Below are 22,114 nucleotides of genomic sequence, written 5' to 3'. Positions count from 1 at the left end.
GAATTTGAACTTATGATCTTTTGAGGTATTATTTGAAGATTAGTACAACCTAAAACTTTGGGGTTAACTAGAGTTTAAGATGTTAAATGGAAAATTTTGCGATTTAAACTTGGCAGGAATTATCTGAATAGATTGATGTTGAATAACCTGAGGATAAAATGATGGCTATTTGAGTAATAGGGGCCAAGGTGAATGATCTTTTGAGGTATGAGTAGTAATATTTGATGCTCGAGGTAATACACGAATTAATATTTAGATATGCTATGATGAGTAGGGTTATATTATTTGTGGGATGATAAAAAGGCTAAGCTATATGAAATCCTGATGGTTATAAGTTGAGACTGAATTTTACTTTATAGGAGTTCATATGACGATTTTGGAGATTCGATAATTTTGAAGGGATTTAGAAATTCTACTCGAGGAATTAGAAAGCAATTACCATTACTTCAGTTATTAAGGATTTTAGTTTTAAAGGTTGAAGCACTACTTTCATAATGTGATGCGAACCATTTTTTGGGATGTTATGGGATTGTAGTGAAAAATAAATTATGACTAAGTTAGACAAATTGATGTTTTGGAGGAATAGGAATTTGCTACTTGGAGATGTACTAGCTATATGGAATATAATTAAGAAATAAGCATTGATGTCGAGACGAAACTTAATGTGCGTAAGTGCTTGATTTTTTTTTTTTCCTATTTTACCAAGATTTGGGACAAAGAATTTCTAAGTTTGAAATGTTGTTAGATAAATGGTTTCTTCGTGTATGGTATTGAGATGATCTAGGAATGAATTCAAGTGATCGAATTACCAATAAAAGAGGATAATGAAAAAAAATGTGGAGGAAATTGAAATTGTGATGAGACGTAAATATTATTTGGATCGGTGAAGCCTTGATTAATTAAAATCTTGAGTATTGATGTTAGCTAGGTAAGGAAGTTGGTAAGGAGTATGTTATGACATTGTCAAATTAGTAAGTGCTTAACGTTGAGGCTATGATAATGATATTGATTTGGTATGATAATGTGATGATTGAAAATTTGGGAATGCATAAAATATTAGGTTTAGGGATCTTTAGTGAATACCTTATTAGATGATACTGTTATTATACATACATGAACCAAAATGTGATGTTTACCGGTGCCTTATTAAGCTTATATTGTGGAGTTGATAAGAAAATGTATATTATAAAGGTTTTAAATAGATTTAATGGGTTGGCTAAAAATTAGGTATAGATGAACCAAGCCGTTTGAGCGTTTGCGCTTTTGCGTGTGCAATATGAATCTGTCTATGTAAAGATGTGGTACATGTGATTATCTGTGTTAGTTATCTCTTAATGCGTACGTAGTATGATGCATTTTTTTTTATGATATGTAGTTACTCAAAGTATGTATCTTGATAATTTGAGAAACCAAAAGAATTTCAAACGAGGTCTCATCAAATGAGTTAGTTGGAATTCATTGCCAACAAGTTTGCCCTTTTTGTTTTCTTTGCTCCTCGATTTCGCGAGTCGAGTTGAAGTAGAGATACAAAAGATGATGGCGGAATGGAGGCTGAATATCTAACGAAGCCATGAAGGCTTGAGATCTTGGTCTTGTTAAATAAATTTAGCTTGCTTGTTTTATCGACTGACTAAATTACAAGTTTCGAGGACGTTTCACCCAAAGTTTCATTAAGTCACGTTTAGGAGTGTTAGTACGGAAAAATTTCTGATTTGTGGGTTGCAAAATAAAAAGAGAAAAGAGAAAACAAAGCTATGGTCAATTCCCCCCCCCCCAATTAATGGTGTCTTCTTCCTCACTCCACCATGTCCATTTGTCACTCATGCAATCACAACTTTCTTCTCCTTCATCAGACAAATCTGTCACCAATCCTCACCCAAAGCTTCTTCAAGTTGACAAATTCAGATTATTTACTTGACCATCTTCCTCCCAATCACTGATTTTAAAACCTCCAAACTCCACTATAAATAGACATGGAGATTCAACATCAAGAACCCACCAACAATAACCTTCATCCTCTCTTTTCTCTCTAATCAGAAATTCAGTCAATAATCGCCGGAAAAGTTGTAACTAAATGAAATAAAAAAAAAAAAAGAAAGGAAAAAACCCCAAATTCATAATCTCTCTCCTCTGTTTTGAACCCCCACAACCGACCACCGTCGACCGCCACCTGCGCCGCGCACAGTCCTGCCTACACCTCGCCAACTCGCCGGTCATCAGCCCACCGCCGGAGATCCACACCAGCACCCTCGCGTTCGCTCTCTTCTCCTCCTCACGCACTCTCTCTCCTAGTCGCGCTCTCTCTCGTCGCTCCTCGTCGCGTGCCGCTGCTGCTGCCTTTCGCCGCCGCCGGAGACTAACGTCGCTGACGCTGACCGCCGCTGCTCGACGCCGTTCACCGGAGCCGGCATCCCACCTCTGCCACGATTACGTTCTCCCTGCTCCTAGTAGTAGAGGTGATGTTTTGTTTTAAAATTTCTGATTTTCTTTAGTTTATGATAATGCAAGCCCAAGTTTTTAACCCTTAACATTTATTAAATTATTTGGGCCTAGAACCTTGGACTCGGAAATAAGCTTAAGTTTTAAATCTGAATTATATTGTTGTTGGGCTAAAGGAGTTAAACTAAAGCTGATTTAGTGCTTTACTAAGTCATGTTAGTTTAATTATTAAGTTAAGTATAATGTTGGGCTTATAATCTGAATTTACTTAGTTTAGTCACTTAAGTTAATCTTGTTGCTTTAATATATTAAGCTTTAATGGACTGATTTAGTTAGTTTTATTAAACCACCTAACTTATTTACTAAAATCTACTATTGGGTTATAATTCATTATTTCTAAACTAGTTGAGCTGTAAATTCATTAAGTTTATAATTGAGTTTAAGTTATGAGTACTTCACTAATCCTTAACTTCACTTATAATAATGAGTTACTTGACTTGTTAGTTTTAAATGACTAAATAATATTAAAATAATGTTAATGGATCTATTATAACCTTAAACTTAATCTATTAGTGGACGACTAATTAGTTATTAACTATGAACTAGAATAATGTTATGTCTTCGAAAGCTTATATAATATGTAGTCATATAACTTTAATTTTTTTATAATTTCTAAAAATATAGCTAAATGAGTTATTTCACCTAATTAGTCGATTAAAGAGTCACCTTAATTTAAAAGTTATTAACGATTAAGAAATAATGACCTTAAGGAGACCTTTACGACGTTATAATGACCGATATGACCTTAACAAGCGCTAACTAATATTTAAGCTTAATAGCTAAATAACGAAACGTTCATTAATAAAATTATTCTTGAATAGATTAAAGAAGATAAAGGATATTACAAGCCTCCCCCGGCTATCATGGTTGGTAAGCAGGAATCCAGGTAACGTCTATTGCTAACACCCACAATCCCTTTCGAATGATGTTTTATGATATTTCGCACTATGTTGTTGATGTATGGATTGTGGGATATGAAAGGTTTTATGAATATGATGATTTTCGATGATATGAAATGATTTTGATGTTTATGAAAATATGAGTATGATGCCACTATGATTTTAATGATGTTTCATGATTATGATTACAATGATGTAATGTAATTATGCTATGTAAAAAGAGACGAAACATGATAAAGTACAGTGAAAGATGGTTCTTTGCAGTATGATACGGGCACCGCAAGTGTCACCTATGTTGTGACCGCCTGACTGTTTTATACGGGCACCGCAAGTGTCACCTATGTTGTGACCGCCTGACTGTTTTATGATACGGGCACCGCAAGTGTCACCTATATTGTGACCGCCTGACTGTTTAAATGATACGGGCACCGCAAGTGTCACCTATGATGTGACCGCCTGACTGTTATGAAGTGGGAGACGTCCCCTATGTTATGATGTACTAGCCAAGTTACCAAAGTAAAAGATATATGATGATGAACATGATAAAGAAGATAATGTAACATGTTATGCTATGTTTGTGAAATGTTTTACTTATTCTCTCCTCCCTGTTTATAAATAAAATGATGTGAAATGAATTTACGATGTTAGAGTAGTATGTTATTGAGCCTCGGCTCACGACGTTTTGTTTTATGTTTTAGGTATGGGAGAACAGTTGTGGATCACGATTATATTGCGTTATGAAGATTATGTATGATTCATGAGGTTTTAAGATACTTTGTATAATGGATAAACAAGTATTATCTTGCGATGAGTAATTGTATAGTAAATTTTAAATTTTAGGCTACTATTTTATTTGTGGGCCATAATCCACAGGATTAAGTTATGCTTCCGCTGACGATTAAGGTTATGTAAATTTGTCGGGGCGTTACAGAGTGGTATCAGGTTGGTATCAGAGCAACGGTTCTCGATGCCTCAAGTAAAATCTCAAAGGTTTTACTTAAGTTAGCAAATAAATGGTAAAGTAATCTAGTAAAACGAGAGTCATCACCATAAGTATAGGGTTCATATAATATAATAATATGAATACAAAATGGTGTAGTTAATAAGTGTTTAAAAATGAAAATGAGTGTGAGTGTTAGGATCGGGGAAGGGAATATTTTTATATTATTTTTACGATGATAGTCATGCCTCGCTTAACATGTTATGCACATGGAATATGTGATGTTTTAGAACATGGCAACAAGTGGAAGTGGACCTACTAATGGAGGAAGTGGAACTCATGGACCTGAAGTCACACTTGAAGAAATGAGGCAAAGGTTAGATACCTTGTGAAGTGACCCTGTTTTCGAAGAAACACCTGAAGATGCTAACGGAAATCAGGTGGATATGATGAAGCTGATGATGGAATTCTTGCAAGGAAACCGACCAAGGGCCAAGACGGAGCAGGAAGAATGCTCCAATATGTTCAAAAGGTTTTCTGCTCACAAGCCGCCTACTTATGATGGAAAACCTGACCCCACCGAGTTCGAGGAATGGTTGAATGGCATGGACAAACTCTTTGATGCCACCCAGTGTCCAGACAAGTGGAAAGTTAACTTTGTTGTATTCTACTTAAAAGGGCAAGCTGATCTGTGGTGGAAGACTGCTAGAGAGATGCAGAATCAACCTGGATTTGGATGGGAAGGTTTAAAGGAGGCTATGAGAAACCAGTTTTACCCTCAGTCTCTGCAGCTCCAGATGGAATCTGAGTTTATCCATCTGAGACAAAGGGGTATGCCAGTTCTGGAATATGCTGTGAAATTTAATGAGTTAGCTCGATTTGCTCCTGATCTGGTGTCTACGGATTGTCAAAGGATGAATCGATTTGAAGGAGGTTTGAATCTGGACCTTCAAGAAAGGCTTGCTGCAAACATAAGTAAGTCCTATCAAGAGCTATATGATCGGGCTATCAATGTTGAAAGGAAAATGAAGCTGCGAAAGGATGTTTATGAGAATGGAAAAAGGAAAGGTAAAGGTCAAGAAGTTTCAATAAGCAATGCCTTTAAGAATCAGAACACTGGATTCTCAGGAAACAACAATGGTCAGAGGCAAATCCCTCGCTGCAACATATGCTCCAAATTGGGCCATGTAGCCAGGGAATGTCGAGCAGGAACCGATCAGTGCTATCGGTGTGGTAAGACGGGCCATATGGTCAGGAATTGCCCGGCTTTGGAAAGGAAGAACGAGAACACTAACAACCGTGGCCAGTGCAAAGGAACAACTCTCAGAACTATGGTTATGGTAGGAATGCAAGTAATAATGCCAACAGAAACCCTCCACGTGGACCACCACAAGCCGGACGAGTGTTCATGATGCAAAAAGAAGAAGCTGAGGCTGATGACACCGTTATTACTGGTACTTTTCCTGTCAACTCTGTACCTGCTTATGTCCTTTTTGATTCCGGAGCTTCCCATTCGTTTATATTTACTGCATTTTCTAGAAGCTTGAATGCAAAACCATGCTCTGAATTCTCTGCCATGTCTGTCACCATCCCTAATGGTGAATCCATCTTATGTGATGTCATGTATAGAAATTGTCCTATTCTCATAGGAGGATGTGAATTTCAAGTAGACCTCATTCAATTTCAATAAACCGACTTTGATGTGATATTGGGAATGAATTGGTTGTCGAAATACAAAGCGGACATAAATTGCCTTAACCATGAAATAACCCTCATGAAGCCAGATGGGTGTAAGGTTTCTTATCGAAGAAGAAAATTCCAACCCAAACCGAAATCATCTCATCCTTGAAAGCCTTCAAGTTACTTTCAAAGGGTCATTATGGATACCTATGTAGTGTGGTAGACCTAACCAAACCTGAACCCTCATTATCCGATATTCCTATAGTTTGTGAGTACCCTGATGTATTTCCGGAAGAGATACCTGGCATGCCACCAGAAAGGGAAATAGATTTCAGCATTGACCTCGTTCCTGGATCTGCTCCTATCTCCAAGGCACCTTACGAATGGCACCTGCTGAGTTACAAGAACTGAAAAAGCAACTAGATGAATTACTCGAGAAGGGGTATATTCGACCTAGTGTGTCGCCATGGGTGCACCAGTCCTATTTGTCAAGAAGAAAGATGGAAGCATGAGGTTATGTATTGATTATCGAGAGTTGAACAAGATCACCATCAAGAATAAATATCCATTGCCTCGTATTGATGATCTTTTTGACCAACTTCGAGGTGCAACTATCTTCTCCAGGATTGATTTAAGATCCGGATATCATCAACTCCGCATAAAGCCAGAAGATATTTCAAAAACTGCTTTCAGGACCCGGTATGGTCATTATGAATTCACAGTAATGCCATTTGGGTTAACCAATGCCCCTACTGTCTTCATGGATCTGATGAACCGAGTATTTAAATCATACCTCGATAAGTTTGTGGTTGTATTCATCGATGACATCTTGGTGTTTTCAAGAAACTTGATTGAGCATGAAGAACATTTGAGGAAGGTGTTAGAAGTGTTGAGAGAAAGGAAGTTGTATGCGAAGTTGAAGAAATGTGAGTTCTGGTTGAAAGAAGTTGCCTTTCTAGGGCACATCATTTCAGATACTGGAGTCTGGTTGATCCACAAAAGATAAGAGCTATCATGGAATGGCCTAGACCCACTAATGTTCCTGAAGTTCGGAGTTTTATGGGTTTAGCTGGATATTATAGAAGATTTGTCCAAGATTTCTCCAAGATAGCCATGCCTATAACTCGATTGGTAAAGAAGACGGTTAAGTTTGTATGGAGTGATGAATGTGAAGCAGCTTTTCAAGAGTTGAAGAAGCGTCTCACTACTGCTCCTGTTCTTACTCTCCTTCGGAACTGATGGATTTGTTGTGTATGCGATGCCTCTAAGCATGGATTAGGTGTGTGTTGATGCAGAATGATAAAGTTATAGCATATGCTTCCCGTCAACTCAAGCCTCATGAACAAAACTACCCAACTCATGACCTTGAACTAGCCGCAGTGTTTGCTCTCAAAATATGGAGACACTATCTCTATGGTGTTCCGTGTAAGATCTTCACCGACCACAAAAGCCTTAAATACATTTTTACCCAAAAGGAATTGAACTTGAGGCACGTAGATGGCTTGAACTCCTAAAGGATTATGATGTCGAGATCCTATATCACCCAGGCAAAGCTAATGTCGTAGCTGATGCTCTAAGCCGCAAATCCTACCTAAACACAACCTTAACCTTGCCGAAAGAAATCAATGATGATTTGATGAAGATGAAAGTGGAGATCATGCAACCGAAAATAGAAGCACAGTTGTACGCAAGGGAGTTGAGGCCGACTTTGTTGGAAGAAATAAAGAGGCGCAAGATGGAGACTTGGAGTTGCAAAAGATAAAGAGTGATGTGAAGAAGGGAAAATCACCGGGATTTGTGATCCAAGATGATGGCACGTTGAGATTTCAGGGTAGAACATGTGTTCCAGATAAGGAGGCATTGAAAAAGAGAATTCTGGAAGAAGCTCAAACAGTCCTTTTTCTGTTCACCCTGGAGGAAACAAGTTGTACAAGGATTTAAAGCAGACCTTCTGGTGGAGCAATATGAAGCAAGAAGTTGCAGAATTTGTGTCAAGATGTCTGACTTGTCAAAGGATAAAGATCGAACATCAGAGACCTGCAGGATTGTTGCAACCATTAGATGTTCCTGCATGGAAATGGGATTCAATTTCTATGGATTTTATCATGGGGTTGCCACCATCATTTCGAGGAATGAACTCTATATGGGTCATTTGGATAGCTGACAAAATCCGCACATTTCTTAGCCATTAGAAATAATTGGAGTTTGGATAAGCTAGCTGAGTTATATATGAGCACAATTGTCAGATTACATGGAGTGCCAAGTTCTATTGTGTCAGATCGTGATTCGAGATTCCAAGCAAAGTTTTGGAAGGAATTACAAAAGGCACTTGGTATGAGACTGGATTTTAGCACCGCTTTCCATCCAGCAACAGATGGTCAAACAGAAAGGACCATTCAGACTCTCGAAGATATGTTGAGAGCATGTATTCTGGATTTTCAAGGAAGTTGGGAGAAATACTTGCCATTGGTTGAGTTTTCTTACAACAACAGCTATCAAGCTAGCATTCAAATGGCACCATATGAAGCACTCTATGGAAGAAGATGTAGAACACCCCTGTGTTGGAGTGACATTGATGAAGCTCAAATGATTGGACCTGACTTGATACAAGAGACAACGGAAAAAGTACGATTAATTCAAGCCAGGATGAAAGCTGCACAGAACAGACAAAAGAGTTATGCGGACCGTCGAAGGAGACCATTGGAGTTCGAAGTGGGTGATCATGTTTTCTTGAAAATTTCGCCTACTAAGGGTATTATGAGATTTGGTCAAACTGGTAAGCTAAGTCCGAGGTACATTGGTCCATATGAGATTTTGGATCGAGTCAACGAAGTAGCTTATCGCTTGGCGTTGCCGACAGACTTGGATAAAGTCCATAATGTTTTCCACGTGTCGATGTTCGGAAAGTATATACCAGACCCTAGCCATGTGATCAGACACGAGCCTTTGCAGTTTAGGGATGATTTGACTTATGAAGAAAACCGATTGAAATTCTTGATCGTAGGGAAAAGCGACTTAGAAACAAAGTAATTCCTATGGTTAAGATTTTATGGGCTAATCACACGTCATCCGAAGCCACTTGGGAAGTCGAAGATCAGATGAGAACAAAATACACTCACTTGTTTGAATAGATTTCCTTGATGTGTTTAATTATGTGCTTCTTAAATCTTATGTATGAATGTTCAAGTTTATGAATGCATGATTTTATCCTTTTGACAATGCTATGTAAGTTTCGAGGACGAAACTTTTTCTAAGGGGGTAAGGATGTAATATCCTAAAAATCTTAAACATATTTAAGCGAATAATTAACATAATAATGTAGTTAGAGTAAATTTTATTTTATTCATTCCACTAATTAAGCAACGTACAATAAAATGATTATAGAATTTTCAACATATAAATTCACCAACTTAAATTATGACGATAATTTATAATTTACAAGCATGAGTAAACAAGAAGGCTAATATAGTTGATAATTTACTTAAAGTACAAAATGTCAACATTTCACCCAAGATTTCATAAGTCACGTTTGAAGGTGTTAGTATGGAAAATTTTCTGATTTTTGGTTGGAAACAAAAAGGGAAAAAGAAAAAGAGAAAGCTATGGTCAATCCCCATTAATGGTGTCTTCCTCCTTACTCCACCATGTCCATTTGGCCCCATGCCTTGACTCTCTTCTTCTCCTTCTTCAGTCAAGTCTATTACCAATCCTCACCATTGCTTCTTCAAGTTAACAAAATCAGATTATTTACTTCACCATCTTCCTCCCAACCACTGATTTTAACTCCCAAATTTCCACTATAAATAGCCATGGAAATTCAACATCAAGACACACCAACAATCTTCATCCCCTCTTCTCTCTCTAATCAGAAATTCTGTCAACAAATTACCGGAAAATTGAAATTGTGACTAAAGGAAACCCACAAGAAAAACCCCATTTTCTCTCTCTCTCTCTTCTTTGTTTCGACCCCCACAACCGACCACCGGTCGTCGCCGGCCGCGCGACGCCGGTCTCGCGCCACGAACCAGTTGCGTCCCCACCTCGTGTCGTTCGTCGACCACCGCGCAGCTCGCCGGAGACCCGCGCCAGCACCCTCACATTCTCTCTCTCTCCCCTTCGCACTCTCTCGCTCCTCTTCTCTTCGCGCGACGCTGCTGCACGCGCAGTACCGCCGACGGGCCGCGCTCGCCGAACCACCGGATACCACCGCCGGAGATTTCTGCTGCTCGCCGTCGACCACCGAAGCCGGCGTCCACCTCAGTCGCGATTCGTCCTCCCTGCTCCTAATAGCGGAGGTGATACTCATCTCCTTTTTATTTCTGATTTCTTATAATCAAGCCCAAGTCAAAATTCCTTTTCTTAGTTATATTAGTTTTGGGCCAAGAATAGTTTAATTAGAATCTAAACTAAGTAACTTAAAACTAAATCCTTGTTGATGGGCTTAGGTGTAGCTTGAACTTGTTCCATGGACTTACTAAGTTTTATTAGTGGACTGATTTATATTAGTTGAACCAACTCAATTAAATTGTTGCATGTTTATTAATTGGGCTCAATCTGATTTTTCATGGTGTTAGTCAAACTACTTACTAATGGTTAGGCTAATGGAGTTAAATGAAACTGATTTAGTGCTTTATTAAGCCATGTTAGTTTAATTTATTAAGTCAATCATAATAATGGGCTTATAATCTGAATTTACTTAGTTAAATCATTTAAGTTAATCTTGGTGCTTTAATATATTGAGCTTTAGTGGACTGATTTAGTTAGTTTTACTAAAACACCCAATTAAGTTGTTTAAAACTAATTAAAAATAATTCATCAAGCTTGTTGTTTATAATTAAGTTATAACTTTAATGTTTCGATAATTCTAATATAGCTAAATGAGTTATTTCATTAATTAGTTGTTAAAGAGTCACCTTAGTTAAAAAGTTATTAACGATTAAGAAATAATGACCTTTAAGGAGACCTTTACGACGTTATAATAACCGTTATGACCTTAATAAGCGCTGACTAATATTTAGGCTTAAAAGCTAAATAACGAAACATTCATTAATAAAAACTATTCTTGAATAGATTAAGGAAGATAAAGGATATTACAAGCCTCCCCCGGCTATCAAGGTTATTAAGCAGGAATCCAGGTAACGTCTACTGCTAACACCCGCATTCCCCTTCAAAGTATGTTTTACGATCATTATTAATATTATGTTTTATATATGGATTGCGGGAAATGAAATGTTTTATGATAGTTATTATGATATGATGCTATGAAATGATGATGATGATGTTATGATATTCACAATGATGATGTTACGCTTAAAACCAATGAAACATGATAAATTCAAGTGAAAGACGGTTCTTGGCAGTATGATACGGGCACCGCAAGTGTCACCTATGTTGTGACCGCCAGACTGTTTTCTACGGGCACCGCAAGTGTCACCTATGTTGTGACCGCCTGACTGTTTTATGATACGGGCACCGCAAGTGTCACCTATGTTGTGACCGCCTGACGGTTTAAATGATACAGGCACCGCAAGTGTCACTTATGATGTGACCGCCTGACTGTTATGTAATGGGAGACGTCCCCTATGTTATGATGTACTAGCCAAGTTACCAAAGTAAAAGATATATGATGATGAACATGATAAAGAAGATAATGTAACCTACTATGATATATATATTTGTGAAAGGTTTTACTTATTCTCTCCTTCCTGTTTTTAACTAAAATGATGTGAAATGAATTTACGATGTTAGAGTAGTATGTTACTGAGCCTCGGCTCACGACGTTTTGTTTTATGTTTTAGGTACCGATGGTGATAACGGGATGGCGTAGCAGTGAGGATTTACTTAACATCTAGATTATATAGACTCTCTTGGCTTTTATTTAAGTTTATGTCAAAACTCTGATTAGTAACTAAGTTTCTATTAATCAAGAGTAGTGTTGGATCTATATTATGCTTAATGTTATAAGATGTTTAAGTTTATGATTTATGTCGCCTTGTATTTTCCTTATGGAAAGTACGGCGGTCACGCGCCGACTATCTAGGTTCCGCTGCTAATAATCGATTAATTAACTTAACTACGATGATTAGAGGTCGGGGCGTTAATAGCCTAAAATTGAAAATTCACTATACAAATACTCATCGTATAATAATACTTGTTTATCCATCATACAAAATATCCTAAAACCTCATAGAATCATACATAATCTCCATAGTATAATAGTGATCCATATCTGTTCTTCCATACCTAAAACATAAAACAAAACGTCGTGAGCCGAGGCTCAGTAACGTACTACTCTAACATCGTAAATTCATTTCACATCATTTTATTTATAAACAGGGAGAAGAGAATAAGTAAAACCATTTCACAAACATATCATAGCATGTTACATTATCTTCTTTATCATGTTCATCATCATATATTTTACTTTGGTAACTTGACTAGTACAACGGAAGGGACGTCTCCCCAAAACATCGTAACATCATAAACGGAAGGCAACCACCCGAGGACAAAAGCCCTCACTAAACGGAAGGTGGCGTTATTTGCCCAGAATGTGTGGTGCCACCCGAGGACAATAGCCCTCACTAAACGGAAGGTGGTTAACCGGCCGGAAGGTACGTGCACGACCCGGGATAACAGAATACTTGCCAAGAACCGTCTTTCACTTGAATTTATCATGTTTCATTGGTTTTAAGCATATCATCATCATCGTGAATAATTATATTCATTAGTTTCATCATCATCATTTCATAGCATCATATCATCATAACCATCATAAAACATTTCATTTCGATCCCGCAATCCATATATAAAACATAATATTAACCATGATCATAAAACATACTTTGAAGGGGAATGCGGGTGTTAGCAGTAGACGTTACCTGAATTCCTGCTTACCAACCATGATAGACGGGGGAGGCTTGTAATATCCTTTATCTTCTTTAATCTATTCAAGAATAATTTTATTAAAGAAGTTTCGTTATTATTTAGCTTCTAAGCTTAAATATTAGTTAGCGCTTATTAAGGTCATAGCGGTCATTATAACGTCGTAAAGTCTCCTTAAAGGTCATTATTTCTTAATCGTTAATAACTTTGTTCATTTAAGGTGACTCTTTAACAACCACTTAATGTAATAACTCATTTAGCTATATTTTTAGAATTATCGAAACATTAAAGTTATACTACTACATATTATATAACCTTTCGAAAACATAACATTATTCTAGTTCATAGTTAATAACTAATTAGTCGTCCATTAATAAATTAATTAAATTTAAAGTTATAATAGATCCATTAACATTATTTTAATATTATTTAGTCATTTAAAACTAACAAGTCAAGTAACTAATTATTATAAGTGAACTTAAGGATTAGTGAGGTACTCATAATTTAAACGCAATTATAAACAACAAACTTAATGAATTAGTTTTAATTAGTTTTAAACAACTCAACTAGTTTAGAAATCATGAATTATAACCCAATAATAGATTTTCGTAAATAAGTTAGGTGGTTTAGTGAAACTAACTAAATCAGTCCACTAAAGCTCAATATACTAAATTAGTAACAAGATTAACTTAAATGACTTAGCTAAGCAAATCAGATTATAAGCCCAACATTATACTTAACTTAATAATTAAACTAATATAACTTAATAAAATACTAAATCAGCTTTAGTTTAACTCAATTAGTCCATCTAATAATAAGTAGCTTAGCTAATACTATAAAAAGTCAGATTTGAGCCCATTTAGAAATTACAACAATTAAATTGAGTTAGTTTAAGTTTAACTAATAAAAATCAGATTTTTGAAACCCAACTAATCCATGCAATAATTAAAGTAAGTTGGTTTTACTAATTTGATTTGGGCCCAATCTAAACTAACTTAGCAATAGGTTTGGGCTTGCATTAACATAAAACTTAAAGTCAGTTTATAAGAGGGAGGAATAAAAGAGGTGGTATTATACCTCTGCTTCTTAGACAGGGACGACCCAAGACAGGGCAGCAGCCCTCTGCGAGTTCCGGCGAAGATGCGGTGACGGCACGGAAAGTCGGCGGCGGCCCACAGAACTCCGGCGGCGGCGAAAAGCTCGAGCAGCAGCAGCGCGTGAAGAGGAGCGACGAGGAGAGAGAGTGCGCGAGGAGGAGAGAGAGTGAATGTGTGCCGGTGCGACGTGGCCAGCGAGCGACGGCGAGGCCAAGGGAATGCGGCGCAGGTCCGGCGTCGCGTGAGGTGGCCGACGGGGGGGTGGTCAAACGCGGTGGTACTGTGGTGGTGTTGGTGGTGCAAAAACATTTTTAAATTTTGGCTTTTTAACTTCCTTCTTGTTTTCATTTGTTTCTTGATTAAATTTGAGGTGAATTTCTGGATGGAGTAGTGCTGATTTGTGTGGTGTGTTTGAGCAAAGAGGGTATCTATTTATAGCCATTGTTGGAGCTCAATACCATGAGCTTTGTTGGGTGGTTTTTGACCAAAATTATGGATGTAAACCATTGAGTTATGGAATTGAATAGTATATCTACTGAAATATTGATTTAGGTGAAGGTATGAGTGGGTTGGGCAGAGAAAAAGCTGATCAAGTTTGGGCATGTTTGCCATGTGTTTGCCATAGAAGAGGAAGGAATGAAGTAGGAGGAAGAAAGCAGTAAACTTTCTCAGTTTTATAATATTTTCTTTATTTTTCTTTTAATTTATGAAATCAGGAAATGGTCATTGTTTTAACTTTCAACCACCTAGTTGGGTGATAGTTAAATATAAGTCTAGTATTTTCTGGTTAAACAAAAGAATAGAATTACCACTTTTTACAAAGTCTAGTAATTTATATTTAGCATAACAAAAGAAAATCTAAATCTTAGTCAAATTAGTGATAACTATATTTAATTAATTACTTAAACATGGTTAAGTTTTTAGGATATTACATCCTTACCCCCTTAGAAAAAGTTTCGTCCTCGAAACTTGCAATTTAGTTAATTGATAAAACAACAAGCTAAATTCATTTAACAGAAAGATCTCAAGCCTTCATGGCTTCGTTAGATATTCAGCCTCCATTCCGCCATCATCATTTGTATCTTTACTTCAACTCGACTCGCGAAATCGAGGAGCAAAGAAAACAAAAAGGGCAAACTTGTTGGGAATGAATTCCAACTAACTCATTTGATGAGACCTTGTTTGAAATTATTTTGGTTTCTCAAATTATCAAGATACATACTTAGAGTAACAACATATCATAAAAAAAAATGCATGATACTACGTATGCATTAAGAGGTAACTAACACAGATAATGCACCACATCTTTACATAAGCAGATTATATTGCACACGCAAAAGCGCAAAGCTCAAACGGCTTGGTTTACTTAATTTTTAGCCAACCCATTTAACTTATTTAAAACCTTACGCTACGATATGGAGATCATAGTGTTCCTGAATCTAACCTCAAACTTTCTCAGCACAACTTTACTTTCCATAATATGTGTTGAATCCTTGTGAATTTAAATATCCATGACACAATTTCATACTACGCCCGCCAGTTTTAATTAGAAAGCTTAAACTCGAATGTTAATCATGCCCCTTAATATATCAACCCATTCTTTTCTTACTCATTATCATTGACGATTCTCATCCTGCTTGGTATATAATATGCGCTCTCCTATCAATTCCACAATATAAGCTTCACGAGGCATTCATAAGCATCACATTTTGGTTCCTCTCTCTATAATAACAGTATCATCTAAAGGTATTCTAAAGATCCCTAAACCCAATATTTGTGCATTCCCAAATTTTCAATCATCACATTATCATACCAAATCAATATCATTATCATAACCGTTAAGCACTTACTAATCTGACAATGTCATAACGTACCCCTTATCAACTTCCTAACCTGGCTAACATCAATACTCAATATCTTAATTATTCAAGGCTTCACCGATCCAAATAATATTTACTTCTCATCACAATTTCAATTTCCTCTACATTTTTCCATTATCCTCTTTTATTGGTAATTCGATCACTTGAATTCATTCCTAGATCATCTCAATAACATACACGAAGAAACCATTTATCTAACAACAATTCAAACTTAGAAATTCTTTGTCCCAAATCTTGGTAGAATAGAAAAAAAATCAAGCACTTGTGCACATTAAGTTTTGTCTCGACATCAATGCTTATTTCTTAATTATATTCCATATAGCTAGTACATCTCCAAGTAGCAAATTCATATTCCTTCAAAACATCGATTTGTCTAACTCTTCAATTACTTATTCATAATTTATTTTTCACTACAATCCCATAACATCCCAAAAAGTGGTTCGCATCACATAATGAAGTGCTCCAACCATTAAAACTAAAATCCTTAGTAACTGAAGTAATGATAATTGCTTTCTAATTCCTCGAGTAGAATTTCCGAATCTCTTCCAAATTTTCGAATCTCCAAAATCGTCATATGAACTCCTATAAAGTAAAATTCAATCTCAACTTATAACCATTAGGATTTCATATAGCTTAGCCTTTTTTTTATCATCCCACAAATAATATAACCCTACTCATCATAGCATATCGAAATATTATTTCGTGTATTACCTCGAGCATCAAATATTACTACTCATACCTCAAAAGATAATTCTCCTTTGTCCCTATGACTCATGTAACCATCATTTTATCCTCAAGTTATTCAACATCAATCTTTGCAGATAATTCATGCCAAGTTTGAATCGCAAAATTTTCCATTTAACATCTTACACTCTAGTAACCCCAAAGCTTTACGTTATTCTAATTTTCCAATAATACTTCAAAGGATCATAATTATGTTCAAATCCTCACTTCTTTAAGATTCTAATAACCCAAATAATCCTCAACTCCTAATAACTCATTCATGAGAGTAAACCTCATATTTTTCATCCATTGTCTTATATCTCATCTTATATCAACCCAAATGGTCATTTACTAACCTCGAGTTTTCCTTAATATCTAATTTCCCAAAGGACCACTCCTAGGCGGTTCAAAGTCTATTACTCCGCACTTCCGGCTAGGTTTCGGCTCTGATACCACTCTGTAACGCCCCGACAAAATTACATAACCTTAATCGTCAGCGGAAGCATAATCTAATCATGTGGGTTATGGCCCACAAATAAAAATAATAGCCTAAAATTGAAAATTCACTATACAAATACTCATCGTATAATAATACTTGTTTATCCATCATACAAAATATCCTAAAACCTCATAGAATCATACATAATCTCCATAATGCAGTATAATAGTGATCCATATCTGTTCTTTCATACCTAAAACATAAAACAAAACGTCGTGAGCCGAGGCTCAGTAACATACTACTCTAACATCGTAAATTCATTTCACACCATTTTATTTATAAAGAGGGAGAAGAGAATAAGTAAAACCAAGGCACAAACATATCATAGCATGTTACATTATCTTCTTTATCATGTTCATCATCATATATTTTACTTTGGTAACTTGGCTAGTACAACGGAAGGGACGTCTCCCAAAAATCGTAACATCATAAACGGAAGGCAGCCACCCGAGGACAAAAGCCCTCACTAAACGGAAGGTGGCGTTATTTGCCCAGAATGCGGGTGCCACCCGAGGACAATACCCTCACTAAACGGAAGGTGGTTAACCGGCCGGAAGGTACGTGCACGACCCGGGATAACAGAATACTTGCCAAGAACCGTCTTTCACTTGAATTTATCATGTTTCATTGGTTTTAAGCATATCATCATCATCGTGAATAATTATATTCATCTATTTTCATCAATCATCATTTCATAGCATCATATCATCATAACCATCATAAAACATTTCATTTCGATCCGCAATCCATATATAAACATAATATTAATCATGATCATAAAACATACTTTGAAGGGGAATGCGGGTGTTAGCAGTAGACGTTACCTGAATTCCTGCTTACCAACCATGATAGCCGGGGGAGGCTTGTAATATCCTTTATCTTCTTTAATCTATTCAAGAATAATTTTATTAAGAACGTTTCGTTTTATTTAGCTTTTAAGCTTAAATATTAGTTAGCGCTTATTAAGGTCATAGCGGTCATTATAACGTCGTAAAGTCTCCTTAAAGGTCATTATTTCTTAATCGTTAATAACTTTGTTCAATTAAGGTGACTCTTTAACAACCACTTAATGAAATAACTCATTTAGCTATATTTTTAGAATTGTGGAAACATTAAAGTTATACTACTACATATTATATAACCTTTCGAAAACATAACATTATTCTAGTTCATAGTTAATAACTAATTAGTCGTCCATTAATAAATTAATTAAATTTAAAGTTATAATAGATCATTAACATTATTTAATATTATTTAGTCATTTAAAACTAACAAGTCAAGTAACTAATTATTATAAGTGAACTTAAGGATTAGTGAGTACTCATAATTAAACGCAATTATAAACAATAAACTTAATGAATTAGTTTTAATTAGTTTTAAACAACTCAACTAGTTTAGAAATCATGAATTATAACCCAATAATAGATTTTAGTAAATAAGTTAGGTGGTTTAGTGAAACTAACTAAATCAGTCCACTAAAGCTCAATATACTAAAGTAACAAGATTAACTTAAATGACTTAGCTAAGCAAATCAGATTATAAGCCCAACATTATACTTAACTTAATAATTAAACTAATATAACTTAATAAAATACTAAATCAGCTTTAGTTTAACTCAATTAGTCCATCTAATAATAAGTAGCTTAGCTAATACTATAAAAAGTCAGATTTGAGCCCAATTTATGTACTTGCAACAATTAAATTGAGTTAGTTTAAGTTTAACTAATAAAAATCAGATTTTTGAAACCCAACTAATCCATGCAATAATTAAACTAAGTTGGTTTTACTAATTTGATTTGGGCCCAATCTAAACTAACTTAGCAATAGGTGGTAATTTGGGCTTGCATTAACATAAAACTTAAAGTCAGTTTATAAGAGGGAGGAATAAAAGAGGTGGTATTATACCTCTGCTCTCTTGGAGCAGGGACGACCCAAGACAGGGCAGCAGCCCTCTGCGAGTTCCGGCGAAGATGCGGCGATGGCACGAAAAGTCGGCGGCGGCCCACAGAACTCCGGCGGCGGCGAAAAGCTCGAGCAGCAGCAGCGCGTGAAGAGGAGCGACGAGGAGAGAGAGTGCGCGAGGAGGAGAGAGAGTGAATGTGTTCCGGTGCGACGTGGCCAGCGAGCGACGGCGAGGCCAAGGGAACGCGGCGCAGGTCCGGCGTCGCGTGAGGTGGCCGACGGGGGGGGGGGTGGTCAGACGCGGTGGTACTGTGGTGGTGTTGGTGGTGCAAAAACATTTTTAAATTTTGGCTTTTTAACTTCCTTCTTGTTTTCATTTGTTTCTTGATTAAATTTGAGGTGAATTTCTGGATGGAGTAGTGCTGATTTGTGTGGTGTGTTTGAGCAAAGAGGGTATCTATTTATAGCCATCGTTGGAGCTCAAAACCACGAGCTTTGTTGGGTGGTTTTTGACCAAAATTATGGATGTAAACCATTGAGTTATGGAATTGAATAGTATGTCTACTGAAATATTTGATTTAGGTGAAGGTATGAGTGGGTTGGGCAGAGAAAAAGCTGATCAAGTTTGGGCATGTTTGCCATGTGTTTGCCATAGAAGAGGAAGGAATGAAGTAGGAGGAAGAAAGCAGTAAACTTTCTCAGATTTATAATATTATGGAAAGTAAAGTTGTACTGAGAAAGTTTGAGGTTAAATTCAAGAACACTATGATCTCCATATCGTATGACCATGTGTGTATAGCGATGCCAACTCGAGGTTAGTAAATGACCATTTGGGTTGATATAAGATGAGATATAAGACAATGGATGAAAAATATGAGGTTTACTTCCATGAATGAGTTATTAGGAGTTGAGGATTATTGGGTTATTAAGAATCTTAAAGAAGTGAGGATTTGAACTTAATTATGATCCTTTGAAGTATTTTTAGAAAATTAGAATAACGTAAAGCTTTGGGGTTACTAGAGTGTAAGATGTTAAATGGAAAATTTTGCGATTTAAAGTGGCATGAATTATCTGCAAAGATTGATGTTGAATAACTTGAGGATAAAATGATTTATGAGTCATAGGGACTAAGGTGAACGATCTTTTGAGGTATGAGTAGTAATATTTGATGCTCGAGGTAATACACGAAATAATATTTAGATATGCTATGATGAGTAGGGTTATATTATTTGTGGGATGATAAAAAAGGCTAAGCTATATGAAATCCTAAGGTTATAAGTTGAGATTGAATTTTACTTTATAGGAGTTCATATGACGATTTTGGAGATTCGAAAATTTTGAAGGGATTCGGAAATTCTACTCGAGGAATTAGAAAGCAATTATCATTACTTCAGTTACTAAGGATTTTAGTTTTAATGGTTGGAGCACTTCATTATGTGATGCGGACCACTTTTTGGGATGTTATGAATAAGTAATTGAAGAGTTAGACAAATCGATGTTTTGAAGGAATATGAATTTGCTACTTGGAGATGTACTAGCTATATGGAATATAATTAAGAAATAAGCATTGATGTCGAGACAAACTTAATGTGCACAAGTGCTTGATTTTTTCTATTCTACCAAGATTTGGGACAAAGAATTTCTAAGTTTGAATGTTGTTAGATAAATGGTTTCTTCGTGTATGTTATTGAGATGATCTAGGAATGAATTCAAGTGATCGAATTACCAATAAAAGAGGATAATGGAAAATGTGAGGAAATTGAAATTGTGATGAGAAGTAATATTATTTGGATCGGTGAAGCCTTGAAAATTAAGATATTGAGTATTGATGTTAGCCAGGTTAGGAAGTTGATAAGGGGTACGTTATGACATTGTCAGATTAGTAAGTGCTTAACGTTGGGGTTATGATAATGATATTGATTTGGTATGATAATGTGATGATTGAAAATTTGGGAATGCACAAATATTGGGTTTAGGGATCTTTAGTGAATACCTTATTAGATGATACTGTTAGTATAGAGAGAGGAACCAAAATGTGATGCTTATGAATGCCTCGTGAAGCTTATATTGTGGAATTGATAGGAGAGCGCATATTATATACCAAGCAGGATGAGAATCGTCAAATGATAATGAGAGAAAAGAATGGGTTGATATATTAAGGGGCATGATTAACATTCGAGTTTAAGCTTTCTAAGTAAAACTGGCAGGCGTAGTATGAAATTGTGTCATGGATATTTAAATTCACAAGGATTCAACACATATTATGGAAAGTAAAGTTATGCTGAGAAAGTTTGAGGTTAGATTCAGGAACACTATGATCTCCATATCGTAGCGTAAAGGTTTTAAATAAGTTAAATGGGTTGGCTAAAAATTAAGTAAACCAAGCCGTTTGAGCGTTTGCGCTTTTGCGTGTGCAATATGAATCTGCTTATGTAAAGATGTGGTGCATGTGATTATCTGTGTTAGTTACCTCTTAATGCGTACGTAGTATCATGCATTTTTTTTTTATGATATGTTGTTACTCTAAGTATGTATCTTGATAATTTGAGAAACCAAAAGAATTTCAAACAAGGTCTCATCAAATGAGTTATTTGGAATTCATTCCCAACAAGTTTGCCCTTTTTGTTTTCTTTGCTCCTCGATTTCGCGAGTCGAGTTGAAGTAAAGATACAAAAGATGATGGCGGAATGGAGGCTGAATATCTAACGAAGCCATGAAGGCTTGAGATCTTGGTCTTGTTAAATGAATTTAGCTTGTTGTTTTATCAATTAACTAAATTGCAAGTTTCGAGGACGAAACTTTTTCTAAGGGGGTAAGGATGTAATATCCTAAAAACTTAACCATATTTAAGTAATTAATTAAATATAGTTATCACTAATTTGACTAAGATTTAGATTTTCTTTGTTATGCTAAATATAAATTACTAGACTTTGTAAAAAGTGGTAATTCTATTCTTTTGTTTAACCAGAAAATACTAGACTTATATTTAACTATCACCCAACTAGGTGGTTGAAAGTTAAAACAATGACCATTTTCTGATTTCATAAATTAAAAGAAAAATAAAGAAAATATTATAAAACTAAGAAAGTTTACTGCTTTCTTCCTCCTACTTC

General features: G+C 36.0%; 1 protein-coding gene across 1 annotated transcript; it reads left to right on the top strand.

Annotated features, from left to right (window-relative positions):
- Nucleotides 1-4,787: 4,787 nt before the first annotated feature.
- On the top strand, nucleotides 4,788-5,750 carry LOC125493249 (uncharacterized). Its single transcript, XM_048636406.2, has one exon. The coding sequence runs from the start codon at nucleotides 4,788-4,790 to the stop codon at nucleotides 5,748-5,750; it is 963 nt and encodes a 320-aa protein (XP_048492363.2).
- The last annotated feature ends 16,364 nt before the right edge of the window (nucleotides 5,751-22,114 follow it).

Source organism: Beta vulgaris, chromosome 9 (assembly GCF_026745355.1).
Source record: "Beta vulgaris subsp. vulgaris cultivar EL10 chromosome 9, EL10.2, whole genome shotgun sequence".
Classification (NCBI taxonomy): domain Eukaryota; kingdom Viridiplantae; phylum Streptophyta; class Magnoliopsida; order Caryophyllales; family Amaranthaceae; genus Beta; species Beta vulgaris.
Note: the sequence above shows the minus strand (reverse complement) of the source record. Positions and strands in the feature narration are given on the sequence as shown.

What these genes read in the sequence shown, in the direction of transcription:
- LOC125493249 (XM_048636406.2), top strand. Translation starts at nt 4,788, where the DNA reads ATGAAGCTGATGATGGAATTCTTGCAAGGAAACCGACCAAGGGCCAAG.